This window comes from Pelodiscus sinensis, chromosome 6 (assembly GCF_052426305.1).
Source record: "Pelodiscus sinensis isolate ZL-2025 chromosome 6, ASM5242630v1, whole genome shotgun sequence".
Lineage (NCBI taxonomy): Eukaryota > Metazoa > Chordata > Testudines > Trionychidae > Pelodiscus > Pelodiscus sinensis.
Genome location: NC_143057.1, coordinates 22,437,501 through 22,454,052, shown reverse-complemented (window position 1 = coordinate 22,454,052; position 16,552 = coordinate 22,437,501). Strand labels below are relative to the sequence as shown.

Below are 16,552 nucleotides of genomic sequence, written 5' to 3'. Positions count from 1 at the left end.
CCTCTCCCTTGACTTTCATTTTAAAAACTAAATAGTAAACTTGGACATTTGTGAATCCAAATATAATTTTTTTAAAGTTCTAGAAATAAGGTTGTTTACACTGAGAAAAAGCAAAATTGTATACTTTATATTAGATACTTATTTGGATTATTTGATTAAGTCCACCACCCTGTGTCTGACAGTAGCCAATAACTGGTGATTCACTAGAAAGTCAAAAAGATCCACTCACCCTGTACTAGGTTGACTGAGCAGACATTTAGAAAGAGGGGGAAAAAATGAAATTCTGTAATTAACCTATGTCCTGAAGCACTCCTTTTATCACGTACTGTCACAAATATAATTGATCACAATTATCATACTCGCTGAAAAAATATATCCCACTTCCATATTGATACAGAATTTTGGGTGTGAAAATACTTCGTTTTATAGACAAGACTAACTAGGAACAAGCAAGATTTCTTTTTCTGGTATTTATGTGACTCTCCTTTAGCTTCCATAATGGAAAGATTGACTTGCTTGTTTGTTAAGAGTTTACTTGCCAAGCAGTTTTATATGTAAAACAATGACTAGTCTAGTACACTTAAAGACTAACAAAACATGTAGATGGTATCATGAGCTTTCGTGGACACAACCCACTTTTCACGAAAGCTCATGATACCATCTACAGGTTTTGTTAGTCTTTAAGGTGTTACTAGACTATTCATTGTTTTTTAAGTTTTTCTAGGTACAGACTAACTCAGCTACCCTCTGAAGTTTTATATGTGTTTGTTGTAAACAGATCCTAACAAACCTAGACGGAGAAAGAGAACATAACATCTGAATGTGGTATCACTACTTTAGTCCAGTGCTGTGCCAAGGGAGTTGGTCCCTTACGGGTGAAAGGTTGAATTGTCCTGCACAGCGCTGCATGGTCTCAATTTCCATTGTTGAAAGAACAACTCCTAAATTCAGAATCATTTAGACTCAAGAGGAATGTTCAAAAACAGAAGTTTTTGCTAAAAAACTATTAAAACATTACTTTGCTGCTGGATCATAAATGAAGATTTAAAAAGAAAAATACCCCAAACTCAGATAAGATACAGCTATTTGCCTATGTGCAAATGCGACATTTCTCTAGATTCCACTCCCATTTTACTAGTGTTATGAAGTACATACAGGAAAAGGTGGTTAGCATTAGTTCCTCTTTCTCCTTGTCTTAAACCACTCATGTTTAAAAGTCCTTGCTAAAGATAATGTTATGCTATGCACATATCTAAAGACATAAGGCAATGTCTAAAAACAAAAAAATAATAATTCCGTTGAGCCACGCTCCTAAAAAAGAAGTCTGTATCCTGAAGCAATTTGCAAACACCACCCATCATACTCTTAATACAATAATGTATTTTAAAAGACCAAATAAAAAAAACAGAAGAGTTGTATATCACATTTTCAAATATGGAAATATCAGTAAAGTAGAGATGGAGACTATACAGAGTTAACTTCAGTGGGAATTTTTCCTTAATAAAAACTGCAAAATAAGCCTTCGAGACAGATTACATATTTAATGGCATTTAACTTCTCTTTTTTAAAAAAGGAAAAAGCTTTCCGTTAATTTGCTGTAAGGACTCAGCATGGCCAGTGCACTCAAGTAGGGATGTTAAATTTAGATTAATTAACTAATTGAATAGTCGAGGGGATTTCCATCGACTATTCGATTAGTCTATAAGGGCTCCTCCACCTTTGAACTGTAGCAAGAGTCCTACCAGGCTCTTGCTACAGTTCAAAAGCGGAAGCCTCACAGGGAGCATGGGACCAGCGGGGGACCCCTTTAGCCCCACACTCTTTGCAGCACCCTGGTGGGGCTCTTGGGCTTTTCAAAAGCAGAAGGGAGTGCGGGGCCAGTGGGAGACTCCCCCGCTGGTCCCATACTCCCTGAGCCTTTGAAATATACAAGAGCCCTGGGGTTCTTGTATATTTCAAAAGGAATCCCCACATTCCCTGAGGGGCATTTTCAAAAACAGAATCGCAGCTGAAGGGGCACAAGGGGAGACTGCTTCAGTCCTCACTTGTGCCGTTTCTGCTGTGCCTCCACCTCTCCTGCCCCCATGGAGAAGGTGCTAGGGGGAACTGGCTTTTAAGCTAGCTTCCCCCAAGAGGGGCGGATATAGGGCAGGGCGAGTGGGGCGGCCGCCCCGGGCCCCACACTTCAAGAACCCCTGCGCATGCGCCATGTCAAAGGGGGGGCCCCGCGAAATAATGCTGCCCTGTGCCCCGCAAAATCCTCAGCTGCCTCTGCCCCCCCAGCACTGGCTCTGGCTCCCCCTGCTTACATCTAGGGTTGCCAGATGGCTGAAAGAAAAATACCGAACACACACACACACACCCCAAACAAAAACCACCAGGAAAAAATTTTGTTGAAGGAAAAACTTTGTTGAGCCAAAAACAAACAAAAAAAAACCCTCACCTCCAAGAACCTGGGTCACTGCGGTTACCAGGTAATCATAAAAAAAAAAAAAAAAAAAAGAAACCACCCTCAAAAACCCTAACATGCTTCATTGGGGGGGTGGGGCCGGCCAGGAAGGGAGTGGTGCTGGCCGGGAAGAGGGGGAAGACCTGGAAACAGCTAATGGGGAGGGTGGCAACGGGGCTGTCTGGGGGAGATGGGTTGGGCCAACGGGAAGCAGGGCTAGTCATGGGGGAATCGGGTGGAACGAGCCTGGCCGCGGGATATTGGGGGCGGGGGGACCGGATGGAAGAGGGCGGGGCTGGCCAGGAGTAAGGGGGGGGGGTGGGAAACACAGCTAGGGGCCGCGAGGGTAGCCAGGAGGAAGGGGGAGCAGGAAGCACAGCTGGCGGGGGGTAAGGGGGCAGCGGAGGGGGAGGAAGTGGGGGCAGGAAGCAGAGCTGGCAGGAGGGGGGTGCAGCAGCCCTGGCTGGGGGAGACAAGGAAGAGGAACGAGCCAGCGGGAAGTAGAGCTGGGGGGCTGTGCAAGGAGGCTGGCTGGGGAAGATCAGGAGGGGAAGTGGGGGAAAATCAGCTGGCCAGGAAGGGGGGGGGGGGTGAGCAAATTGGCCAGCGGGGAGTGGGACTGACCTGGGCATTTGCTGCCTGTCCCACGCGGGCTCCCGGCGACACATGAGTGAGGACCAATTGAGGGCTCCTGGCAGCAATCGCGGCCTCGCCTCCCAGCTGCTCCCTCCACCCACGCCGTGCGCAGCCGGAAAAATCAGAAAATACCAGACATCGCACATGTCTGGTACTTTCTGATATTTTTTACCGGACAGAGTGCGCAAATACCAGACTGTCCGGTACAATACAGGACACCTGGCAACCCTACTTACATCTCGACACTTGAGCAGCTTTAAAACTTTAATAAGGCCCCAATTTTGATCTCCTCTGGCCACTAATTTTGGCATGCACAGGATCAGACTGTCAGTTTTCATAGAAGCATGTCACAGAACCTTCTAGAAACAGAGATGCATAAGAACACACTGAAAATATCATATGTGCACAATCTTTTCTGGCTCATACTTTAACACATTTTCTTCTACAGGTGCACGTGTATTTGTCTCCCTCTCTCTAGGGAGGTAAAAAGTCATTTAAAAGGTAACCATGTAACCACTACAAATCTTAGCAGTTACACATGCTGCAGGCTCTGCAGTATAAAGCTAAGCTAAGCTAAGCAGCGAAGCCTCCCCACGATGGGCTCATCAAGGGCCTCTGGCTCCTCTCCCAGGGAGGAGGCTTCTGCAGGAGCAGGGCTTGCAGGGGCTGTTGGCTCCACTCCAGGAAGGGAGGCTTCTCTGCTGCAGCAAAGCTGCCCCACTCCAAAGAGGCTTTGCTGTGGGCTCCCTGGGAACTGGCTGGCTGCCCCTGCTGGCCCCACTCCTGTGGAGCCACAGTGTGTAACTTGTGGCGGGGGGAAGGGCGGGGCGAGGGCGGGCAAGGCCTGCCACAGAGAGGAGCTACTCCAGCCAGCCATGAGCCCTGTCAAGCTGGAGCAGCCCCTTCTCTAGGGCAGGTGGGGAGCTGCACCAGCCCCCCTACCAGTTAACTAAAACAGGTAAGCCTCACTCGTTAAGGGCGAGGCTTGCTGGTTAACTTGTTAATCGGTTAACCTTTTACATTGCTATTCCTCACTTTTTAGTCTTTCCTATCTCAGTCCCTGATTAAGTGAAGTACTTAATTAAACGTGTGCAGCATTACAGTAGTCCCATGTGTGTAAGCGCCGTGCCGAATCAGGGGCTACACCACCAACTTACTTTTTTCCAATTTTGGTCACAGAAATACTTAACAAGGACTATATGAAGTAGTTCAAAATTTTGCTGTTTTTGAGTTATCAGGGAATAAAATATAATGCAACTTTTTTAAATCTCAAAAAAAGCTGTGAGGATTTTGATCAAATATTAAAAATCAAAATCCCCACTATCTTACAGCCAAGCTTTAAATATGTAAAAGTTTAGGCTAACTGGTGATTTATTTTACTTAGCTACGGGTGTGTACAAGCAGGGGAGATGATCAAAGACATTTTTTTCAGCCTTAACTATAATACTAGTTGCTAAGTGAGTGCTATGGGGTATAATCATTTCACTTACAGCCTTATGTGAAGAACTATATGATTGCTAATATTCAGTTTTCTGCCTTCAAGATTTTTTTCCCTGTGATTAATCTTTCTTGATGTGGCATGTAAGGCTCAAACTTGATGCTGATGTAAATGAATCTTGAAATCATACCTCACTCTGTCAAAAAGGTAAAATGTTAAGGTGAACTTTTTCACTGTTGTACATGAAGGACCTATCCATTGATTGTAGCTTTACAGAGAACAGAAATGATAAATGGATCAGAAAACATCACAAATACAGTCTGTGTTAGAAAAGTGGTAGCAGTGTAAATAAATCAATTTAAAACTACCTAGTTACACTCCTAATGTAGACATGTTAAACCAATTTAAGACATGGTTTATACTGGTTTATATTAATTCAATTAATTAAAAATAATGGATTAAGCAAATCCAGTTTAAGCACAATGTAAAGGGTACTAAGTGTGTCTGTATTCGAGGTTTATACCAGTGTAACTAAATCGGCCTGGATACACTAAAGCACAAGTCTTGTTTGTAGTCTAGGCCTTAGGCTAGCACTTTCAGAGGTATTTGAGAAGCAATACAATTTTGCCAATTATCACTATTTTATTGCAAGTCTTTACAATATTTGATTCTTCTTCTGAAAGCCCCAGCTCCTGGAAGTATTTCATTATGTGAAAATCTCAACTTTCATTTAAACAATTAAGTTTCCAGCCCTCATATGTGTGAAGAAAGACTTGAAAGTGAGCCTTAAAGTCTCAGACACTAAATCATATCCTAATTTCTTTTTAAAAGCTCAATATTTTAAGATAATCTCAGGACTTTGGGGTGGCTGTTCTGTAACTTTTGAACATTTGGAATCCTTTGAAAATCCCATCCACTTTGTAGGTCAAATTATTACTTTAGCACAGGAACAAAAACCTTGGACTTGATTATCCACTCCTTTCACATTTTATATACTTGTGAAAAATGAGTGTGAAGAAGTGTACACTGGAGGAATTTGGCACCCAAAAATTTAAAAATTTGCACCCAAAAATTCAAATTCTATGCACAATATTTTAAAATTCTACAAAATTCTCCCTCTCTTTTTTTTTTTTTTTTTTTTTTTTTTAACATACATGACTGCCACGTTCCTCCCCCTACTTTCCACCATGGTGATTTACGTCCACCACTTGCTCTGCATGCCCAAACTAACTACTTGAACTGCCAGGGAGGAAGCCAGGGAAGACTGTTCTTGCACCTTGCTTTTGCATTGCCATCACAAAGTCTCTTTTCTGCTAGGAAGCAAATAAATCTACAGGGACCTTGAATTCTGTGCATACACATGATGCTGAATTCTGCCAGGAGCACAAACTGCTGCCACTGGCATGAGCAAAGAATTCAGAGTTAGTAGCATTTGCATCCCAGTTTGCATATGTATATGCACGTACTCAAGGGGTAAAGACAGCAAAAAATCAGACTTCTTGTTTCTAAAAAGTTTTTCAGTAACTTTTGAAAATGTAATCATTGAAAGTCTATGGAAGAACTGTCCCTTAACTAGTGGGAAATAAGAGAGTTGCCATCAAATCTCCTCTTCTCCAAAAGGAATATGAAATTTGTTTTCAGGACACATCAGTACTTTAAAAAAATATTCATTAAAAATTGCAATTTACAAGAAGTCCATTCGGAAAAAGTATTTTTTTTTAAATAGTCACTAAATGAAAGAAAAACTGTGTGAATGTATAACTTGCCACTTTTCTTCAGAAACCATAATTTAAAATTTCTCATTCACATCATAATCAAAAGGAAACTCCCATTAATTTGTACTTACAATGGTTTAAAGCAGAAAAAATATAATTCAAAGTGGATAACTTTCAGAATCTATAAAAGATTTCAATGATGAATTCTAAAACCTGAAGGGTTGACTGAACAGGTAAATAAATCATGATTTTGTTATAGAGCTGATTGTTTGTTGAGGCTATGACTCTCCATAAACCTTGACAATATAAGTGTTTTTAAGAAAAAACAAGAAAAACCCTCTATCATAATAAAAAGGGCCCTAAACAATTTAAAGTTATGTTTATCTGACAAAAATAACCCCTTTCATAGAAACAAAATAAATAAATTATGCAGCCAAACCTATGTGAATCATTCCTAACTTTAAAAAAATTACACGTGACTTGAAAATTTACTGTTGGCTTATCCCAGGAGTGGGCAATAATTTTTAATGGGGGGCCACTCCAAGATTTTGGCAAGTGGTAAAGGGCTGCACTTCGGAGGAGGGAGCACAGGGTCTGGGATGGCTGGTGGGGTGTAGTAGGGAGTTTGGCTGAAAGGGGGGATTATGATCTGGGTCAGGCGCTTGGGCTGCTGGGTCCAGGAGGGGTTATGGAGTGCAGGAGAGGATTCTGGCCTGTAGGAGCGGTGTCGGAAGAGTATAAGAGGGGGTTGTGACGTAGGAGAAGGAGGGAAAGGGGGCGCCAAGGATTTAGGTGGTATGTGGGGCAGGAGAATGGGGTGCAGGGTCAGGGAGGGGTATGTGTGAAGGAAAGGGGGAGGGATGTATGAGGAAGTGCACAGTCTAGGAGGGAGTTGTGACCTGGAAGAAGTGGGGAGAGGGGATACAAGTGTTTGGGCAGTAGCTTGGGGCATGTAGTTGGGGAGAAAGAGAAGGAGACAGAGGCAGGCTCTGGCTGGGGGGCACTTACCTAGGTGGCTCCCAGGCAGCAGCTCTGCAGGAACCCTGCCTGTGTGCTGGGCGGACTGTTCCAGATGGCTCTGCTCCAGCACAGGGAGGGGGGAGTGAGGAGGCGTCATTCGCTACCCCTGCCTTCAGTAAAATTTTCTCATCTCCTAATGGTCAGAAACTGCCCAATAGGAACTTGGGGATTTTGCTGGGGGCGGGGACACCACGGAAAGCTCTCTCCTCCTTTCCCAGTTTACAGAGCAATTAGTAAGGGTGCTGGCAAGGTGGCTGCAGGCCGGATCTGGCCCGCAAGCCATCTCTTGCCCACCCTTTGTTTATCCCTTTTTAAAGTTACATTAATTTATCAATATATACTTGTGCATTCCTGTTACCCTGATAAATGAGAAATAATTTTCCTTATAATATGCTTTCTAATATAAGGTAAAATATAAAAAGTATTTCATTGCACAGTGAATGTGTATTATATAAAGGTTTTAGCACAGAATCCCATATGTATTGTAAATCTATACAGTTACACATGTGTAAGTCGTGTATGGATGTTTCATTTCCACACATTAAATATTTCCACATATGTACATTTCCAAGAAGGGGGAATTCCCCTTATCTTTGAGATTCTACTAAACTTGTATTCATTTCATGTATTTAGCTATTTATTTTTTAACAAGGCTGGCACATTTCCCTCACTTTGAGCTAGAAACTTGCAAGGTGGTGAGCATCCTTAACTCATATGGATTGACGATGAATAGCACCCTGCAGGATCAAGCCCATTCAGGCTTTGTATATATATTTGAGTTTATACCACAGCACTGAAAAAACAAATACATCAATACATGGTGACCCAGATGGAGTTATGCCAATTGGCCCCATCTGAGAAACTGGACAAATATAATTACTAACACTACAAATAATATGAGCAATTTAAACTAACACCAATTTTTATTCACACACCTTTAATGTGTCAAAAATATTTTATGAAATGGTTTACAATATGCTACATTTTAATTAGTTAAGTGTGATCTTGTATGACTAGAAAGTATGATCATTTTTTATTCACAAAACAATGAATTACACTTCCCAGTCATACATTGTCAGTATATGTTAAATATTAATGCATACACAAACCCATATTCACATCCACACAGTCCATACGGTGACAGATGCTGATTTAATGAAATATACATATGTAAGAACAAAATCAGCCTTCCTTTACACCAATGTAACTCCGTGGACTTTAGTGAAGTTGCAAGAGTGCAATCAAATGAAGAACGTGATTCATGGGGCGTGGGGGACTTAGGCATGCCCATGCATACACAAGCTTTATGGCCAACTTTTTCACATGTGGGTGACTAAAGCTAATCACTTAAATAAAAACAACCTGATATTCAGAGATGCTCCGCACCCACAAATATCTACACAGATTTTCATATCAAGCCAGAAACACAGACATACAAATAAAACACAATGTAAACCCGTAGCAAGCATCTGAACTAATGAAATTTCAGTAATTTATAAGATGATTTTTTCTTAAAAAAATCATGTCAATAAAAACAAACACATGTGTCCTATGATAACTGAAAGGAATTGAAAAATATGCGCATGACTTCATAACATTTCTTTACATGCCCCATACCTATCCCAAACCCTGCACTATTTCTATATTTAATAATCCTATTTAAATTTTGCTAGAAACCATTACTTGCAACTAATGTAAATTAGATAGATTATTTTCCAGGTTTTGAAAAAGATCCCCAGAAATGCACAACATTTAGTTATTTCTCTACTTTGTTCTTTTGTAGTCTAAAATGAAATCCTTCTGACTCATATAAACCATTATTACAAAGAAATGTTTAAAAAATGTAAAAAAGGAATGAGGGAGTAGTAATGGTAACATACAGTACCATGAGCTGCTTTGGCCTCCCAGTCAGTGGTGTACAGTTAACAGATCACTCCTGGCCTTCAGCAGACAGAAACGGGAGGGGGAAGGGGGGTAGGAAAGGCGGGGGGGGGGGAGAGTTCTGGGAGCAGGGTAGTGAGGAGGGAGGGGGAGAGAAGGGAAGAGGAGATCTGGCAGTTTAAACAAGAAGGCAACTCCGCTCCTTTCTGGCGCATTTCATTCCCCTCTCTCCCAACCTCTTTGCGTGTGTCTTGTCATATTTTCTTCAGCTGTTAATTGTCTGGACTGAGAGATTTTAAAAAGCCACAGTTTAGGAAAAGCGAAACTCTTCTTAGCGGCTATCACAGCAAGTCAGCTTCACACTGCTGGGTAAAATTTTCCAAGGGAAGTGTTCTTCTGATAGTTCCTGACTCTCTAAGTCACCCTCCCTCCCCCTTTCCCCACCACACACTCTCCCCTTGAGGCCTGAATGCACTTGTGGCAATAAAACATTCATGCGACTTGGAATTTTAACACAATGCCATTTCCCTAGTTTAACCTGAAAGGAATGCACTAGTCACAACAGACTACATCATCCTGCCATTAAGTCTTGCCAAGGAACCGCTTTTTTGGCTGTGCTGGGCCAGCTCTGACGGGAAAGGAGTACACAGACCCACACACAGAGCAGAGGGGCCACCTCTGCTTCCTCAACCTTATCCAGCAACACCCTGCTCTTAACCATGACCCCTGACCTGTTTCTGCAGTGTGACAGGCGTGTAATGCATTTGCCCCTTCAGAACTTCTGCAAAGTCACAACACTGAGCAAGCAACTCCAGCATTTCACTCATCTGTTCTGCTGTTTCAACTGGCTCTTGGTCAATTGCCAGAGGGCGTGGGGGGTTTCTCTTTTTTTTTACCATATTATTAATTATTATTATTATTACTATTGAAAATTCATCGTGTTTTAATCTAAACATCCTTCCCTCCCCCCTTTTTTTAACTTTTTAAGAATGAACTTTTCATTTGCCAGTGGTAATCAGGCTATGAATTTTCTAATAAAACAGTTTGCTTAAAGGGCTAGTTACCAAAGCTGCCAGTACTATGGCAATCTGATGGCATTTTATTTAATCTATAATAAAACAAGCATTTATTTGACAATTATCAGGACCGCTGATGTGAAGAGGAAAGTACTAAGTATCGTGTAAGCCTTCCTTTACCCTTTTGTGTATTGTGACAGTATTATTCCAACACAAATAGGAAGCATACTGCCACACTACCATGACATAAATATAATTTACCTGTCATTTTGATTTCTGAGGCTATAAACATGGATTATCCATATCCTGGATTTTCCTCCCCTCTCATCTGAATGACAGACAGGACAGCCTATCTTTTGTAGTTCTTTGCTTTGATTCCACCCACTTCTTCACTGCCTGCTATAATTCTTCCATACTTGAATTATCCTATTTTTATTTTAAGCTGTTTTTAAGACGCTAAAAAACAGGCAAGGAAACATTCCCAACACACAGGTAAACATAACCATCGTTAAATATTTTTGAACCTACCCTAAAAAAGGGGAACTCAGCCCCTTTGTCCTCATATCCCTGCTCAGAAACTCAGAGGTTCAGCATTTTGGAATAAGAGGGAGTGAACCTTGTAGCCCAAAGCATTGAAGTTCCAGCGTGGGCCCAGCTCACTAGGCTTCAGTGTCCAATCTGCAGCTTCCAACACAGTCTTTACAGCTATTTTTACAGCACTAGTGTGGAGCCTCACTTGCCCAAGTCTATCACCCCTGGCTGGGAAGCTCATCCCTGTTCAGTCCAAAATGCTACGCAGACATACCTCAAGTGGCTAGTTACAGATCAGTGTCTACAGAAATCAAATGAGGAGGTAAAAACATCCTTTGTTCATAGAAATAGATACTGATTGTGACTCCAGATTTGCACTCCTTTATGAATAAACTTATTATTTATATACCACCATGTGTGTTCACTGATTTACAGATGGACATTGGGGGATTGGTCCACTGCCCCCAAGGGGTTTACAATCTGAATTAAATTTTAATACAAGAGGAAGGAGGAAAAGGTTGCCTATCGAAACATTGGGATATATGCTTATTTTTACATAAGAAAAGAACAAGATGCCTAATTTATAAAATTTGGGACCACAGTCAGTCAGAGTCAGATACATAATTACCCAGTAAGTAGGAGACTAAAGATTCAAGATACAAAGGCACAGGATGTCCAGGAATGACTAGGTTTGTTTACAAGGACTAAGGCCTAATCTATACTACTGGGGTAAGCTGACCTAAGTTCTGGGAGGCCAACAGACTTAATAGGCTCCTGGACAAGGTGAATAGGCCAGCTCCACACACCCAAAAGGGGCATGGAATTGGGTGGAAAGGGTGGGGCAAGAGGCTATTCTCCCCCACCACCCAGAGCACACTTCCTGGGACTCCTGTGGCAATTTAAAGACCCTTTTTGTAACCATCAGGAAAATTGTCCCCTGTACCTGTCAAGTTACACTACTCCAGCTATGTGAATACTGTAGCTGGATACCTTAGGTCGACACACTATGGTGTCTACACTGTGCTGCGTAGATGAGACACATTCTCCTGTTGACTTACCTTATTACTCTCATTCCAATAGAGCACTGGAGTCCACCAGAGAATGTTCTGCAGTTGATTTAGGTCTTCACTAGACCCGTTAAATTAACTCTCACTGAATCAATCACAGAAGCATCGGTAGAACTGTTTTCCCTAGTATCTTGCTATTTATTCAACAAGACTCACTTGTCCACTATCAAAAAACAACAACAAATGGTCTGGCTGCCAGACCATTTGTTGTTTTTTTCTGTAACAGACTAACTTGGCTATCCCCTGAAGCTCCTTGTCCACTATCAGTTTGAGCAAATATATGTATAGGATGATCTTCTCCAGGTCACTTAGGCAAAGATCTCAGCTTGTCTGGGCAGTATGTATTTTCAGGAAATTCTAATTTAGTTCTAACACTTCATTTCCTAGAGCAACATGCAACGTAGGAATGTTGGAACTTCCACAATGAATTGGACAGTGGTCAGGATCAGATACTTTAGCGAAAGGTGTAAGAAACCTAGAATGGAACAATTATGAAATAACCTGCACAGAGGAAGGTTCTCCGAAACCCTAATCCGTTACAGGTTGGCTTATGCCCTGAAGCATTAGAATCTGAAGTGACCATATGTCCTGTATGAATCAAGATAGTCACAATTTTTCATATGACTTCCCAACATCCCAAGAATTTCTTTCAGATTGCCTGCAATGTTCTGGCATTTGATTTCAGTTAACATTACTGATTTTATTTGGCAGAATTTTTTCTCATAAGTACCAAAAATTGTTTAGGGATTACTGGTAAACTAAGTAAAATTTGTTTTGTGTTTATCAAGAATAAAATATCCTGTACTGTAAGTATTCAAAGTAATGAGTGGTGTTTGGAGTGAAAACAAAAATTAAATGAGTGTAGACATTATCAAAGCTGTTCTGTTACTAGTTAGTGGTACTCATTCAGTATTTCTTAATAGATTCACACAGTTTTATAGATTCCAGGGCCAGAAGGGAGCTATATTATTATATATATCTGGTGGAAGTCATATATATGTAGCCCTAGAATTATCTTATGTGGAAGTTCTATATGAGAATTAACATCTGGGTGGTGATAGAAATGTAGCCGTGTTAGTCTGGGGTAGTTGAAGCAAAATTCAGGACAATGTAGCACTTTAAAGACTAACAAGATGGTTTATTAGATGATGAGCTTTCGTGGGCCAGACCCACTTCCTCAGATCAAATAGTGGAAGAAAGCAGTCACAACCATATATACCAAAGGATACAATTAAAAAAAAGTGAACAAATATGAAAAGGACAAATCACATTGCAGAACAGAAGGGGGATGCGGGGGGGTGGGAAGGGGGAGGAAGGAAGGTAAGTGTCTGTGAATTGCTGATATTAAAGGTAGGGAGAGTGGGATGTTTGTGTGCATCTGATGTCTCCTCTTGAACAATACAGATCTGTTCAGGTTTTGGAGACCATTAGAGGCTTGTGCAAGGGGAGACACCTGTATAGCTTTGAGGAGGCTGCAAGTGAGGGAATTAAAATCTTTGATGGAAGTTTTTGGCTCCTCCTTCAGGTTCTTGTATCTCTTGGGGAGAATCTGAGATGACTGTCATCCGCTAAGGCTATGTCTACACTGGCATAATTTTGTGCAAGAATTCTTTTGCGGAAGAGTTCTTATGCAAAAACTCTTCCAGAAGAGAGCATCTACACTGGCATGTGCCTTTGCGCAAGAGATGTGCTTTTGTGCAAGAGCATCCTTGCCAGTGTAGATGCTCTCTTGTGCAAGAAAGCTCTGATGGCCATTTTAACCATAGGGCTTTCTTGCGCAAGAAATTCATGTTGCCTGTCTACACTGGCCTGTTGCGCAAGAACAGTTGCGCAAGAGGGATTCTTTCTTAGCGGGAGCATCATAGTTCTTGTGCAAGGTGCCCTGATTTCATACATTAGAACGTCAGTGTTCCTGCGCAAGAACTCGCGGCCAGTATAGACAGGTAGCAAGATCACGCCAATATAGACACAGCCTAAGAGTTCAGAGGGCAGGGTTATACAGTCTTTTGGATATAGAGTTAGATATCAAGATAGTGTAATCCTCCTCCCTCAGGCAATCTAGAGTGGATTTAATATTAGGCTGACAGGAAGTAGATATTGCAGGAAGGGGTTACATTATCACCATCTACCTCATATGACTCACATATCACATCACAGCACTTTCCATGCAGGTGCTGAGAGTTACTGGAAATACTAGCATGTTCATTCAAAAGCATTGCTGGAAGGAAGAAACCTGCTTTTCTTTTTCTCTATGCCTTAATACAGATGGCTGCCCAGGCTGAGTCAAGAAAGTTAGGAACAAAGATAGTAAGAAGCCACGATATTTGATGCAACTTGTCTAACATTTACAATGTTGCTCCATTTCTATCAACCATCTTTTGTCACCCAAACACATGGGTGCAAGTAGTGTGTACCGGAAAGGAGCCTACCTAAATCAAGGACTCCAGCATCTGGAGTCTGGTAGCCTGCAGCCTATTCTTCATTCTTATTCCCAGATATGCACTCTGGCAAGAAATGGAAAATTCTCTTTTCAAGCTATTTCAGTCTTTGTAGCACAAGGAACTAGTTCAACACTGTTTTAAAGAAGTAGGTCCCAGCATTTGGGTCACTACTTGACCTTTTTTGAGGATGATTTCTATAAGAAACAGGACTGCTAGCTGCTGTGTGATTTCTTCATGTAAAAAAAAATGAAAAGGGGAAGAGGGACAATGCAAAGACTACAGAAATCTCTGCACAAGAGACATCAATATGGTTTCTTCTTATTGAGTAACCATTAGTTACAAATTGGTCTAGAAATGTTTGCTTGTGTTGAGAACTCACTATATGCTTCTGACATCTTTGGAAAACAATAAGATAACAAAGCACCATGGAATTATACTATTTTAAACTTTGTTCTTAAAGAAAGGAACATTTTCATTGCGGACCACTAACTGATGTAATATATTAAACATTAAATAAAGTAGCAACATGATCTCGTGGGTCAAAAACCAGACTAGTTTTTACATCAATTTTTACATCCATTCCTTGTTTTGCCACTGATGAACAGTGGTGACTTTGAAAAAATCATGTAACATTCCTGTGCCTCAGTTTCCTCAACTACAAAACTGGAATACTTACTTTCTTCATAGCTACTCTAATGTGCCTAGAGATCCTTTGAAAAAAGGTGTTACAAAAGGGCTGTATGTGTATGCACACAATTAATGACATATATACACAGGAACACCCAATCAATTATGCATGTGTGCCTCCAGTATGACCTACTTCTATCATACAAACCCAAAAAATGTGAGTTTGCTAAGAAAAAGGTAAATAAATGTCTTTTCTTAAAAAAAAATTATACATGTTTAATACAACTAAAAAGGCATATAATTTGATGTACACTTCTTTGAGGAGTGACTGAATAATTTTATCTCTATATTTCCTCCCTGTTTGCTTGGCCCCTTATTGTGGCTTTGTAAGCACTAGAGGGCTTGTTGTTTATTGTGAAGTGTCTAGCACACTTTTGGAAGCTACAAAGTAACATTAAAAAATTCCACAATCATAATAAGCAAGAATGCCTGATATCACATTTGGAACCTACTTGATCAGGAATTTTAGTTTAGCTTAGTATTTTACTGTCTGTCTGAAGCACATTTTTCTTCATTAGCTGTCTCTCCTCCTTCACCCTTCTCAAGACAGTCGTCCTCTGAACAAGGAAAAGTAGTTTTTTTCCAAATCTGCCCCTAACTATGTCTCAGAGAGCATCAGGTGGATTGAGGGCACTAATGCAGTCCTCACTTCCTCAGGTCCCCCAAACCAAATGTATCACCTGCATGATTAAACTAGTCTCTAATGGCCTAAGGCACCTCTGTTTGTCTAACACAACAGAAATACATATATCTACATACATGGCATATCAGATGCACCTCAGCACAGCATCTCATGTTTATGTAATATGTACACAGCAGGGCACATGTGTTTTCTCCTTCTCTGCATGCTGCACAGCAACGCTTCTGATGCTCTCTGAACAAGGTAACCTGTCCCTGTAAAAATATGACTTGCCTCCCTCTCATTGGTGGTCTCAATTAGCCTCTTAAACTCCAGTTCAAAGACAAAGTTGTTTAATCCCTCTACCACTACAGGTCTACACTAACTTGACAAGTACTATCTACCAAAAATATCTCCAATGAATCAAGATTGTCTGTCCAGCCAACAAAATACACAACTCAATCTTCATTGGGTTAGATTTAGATGGTAAGTAGCTCAGGGCAGAGACTGTGTCTTCTTTTAAGATTGTACAGTGCTGTGAACATGGCAAATAATAAAAAGCTAAAGTCTAGCCATAGAAAACTAAACAGTCGCATATCCCCTGGAAAGATAACAAGGAGCCTGATTCTATCCTCTTACTCAGCCCAGTATCTTACTGCCTTTCCAAAAAGTAGAATTTCTTGAATAAGAATTGCTCCCAAAATCAGCACTAAATACTATATTGTTATTAGGAAACTGTAATTAATATCCATAGTTATGATGGCAAGCCAGTATATTTAAGTTTCACTGAATTTTCATACTCATTCCAATTCTTATGTGATGCATTAGTTCATTAGTTTATTTATATATTGAAGAAAACCCACAAAAAACAAAAAAAAGACCTCATTTGAAATAAATATGCGATATTAGGAATGGTAAAGAGGTGCATTCTTGCTGAGTATTTCTATGTTTTCTATTCCTAAATACTTGTCGCAGGCAATTTTTCTCCAATATTAAAATATCACAAGTAAACACTGGTAACAGAAAAACGAAGTTCACAATTCATTAATTCA

General features: G+C 40.8%; 1 protein-coding gene across 7 annotated transcripts in view; it reads right to left on the bottom strand.

Annotated features, from left to right (window-relative positions):
- The window catches only part of BNC2 (basonuclin zinc finger protein 2), a 474,676-nt gene that overhangs the window by 296,955 nt on the left and 161,169 nt on the right, over window positions 1-16,552 (bottom strand). The window contains exon 1 of one of the 7 annotated variants that reach the window (XM_089779191.1): window positions 9,144-9,562. The exons of 5 other annotated variants lie outside the window; for them this stretch is intronic. Coding sequence is in view for 1 of the 2 variants with exons in the window: in XM_075931530.2 (XP_075787645.2) it covers window positions 9,144-9,146 (3 nt within the window). In the remaining variant the exon portion in view is untranslated. Of the gene's footprint in view, window positions 1-9,143; window positions 9,563-16,552 lie in introns of those variants that run through there. One more of the 7 variants, XM_075931530.2, reaches the window with a different exon arrangement.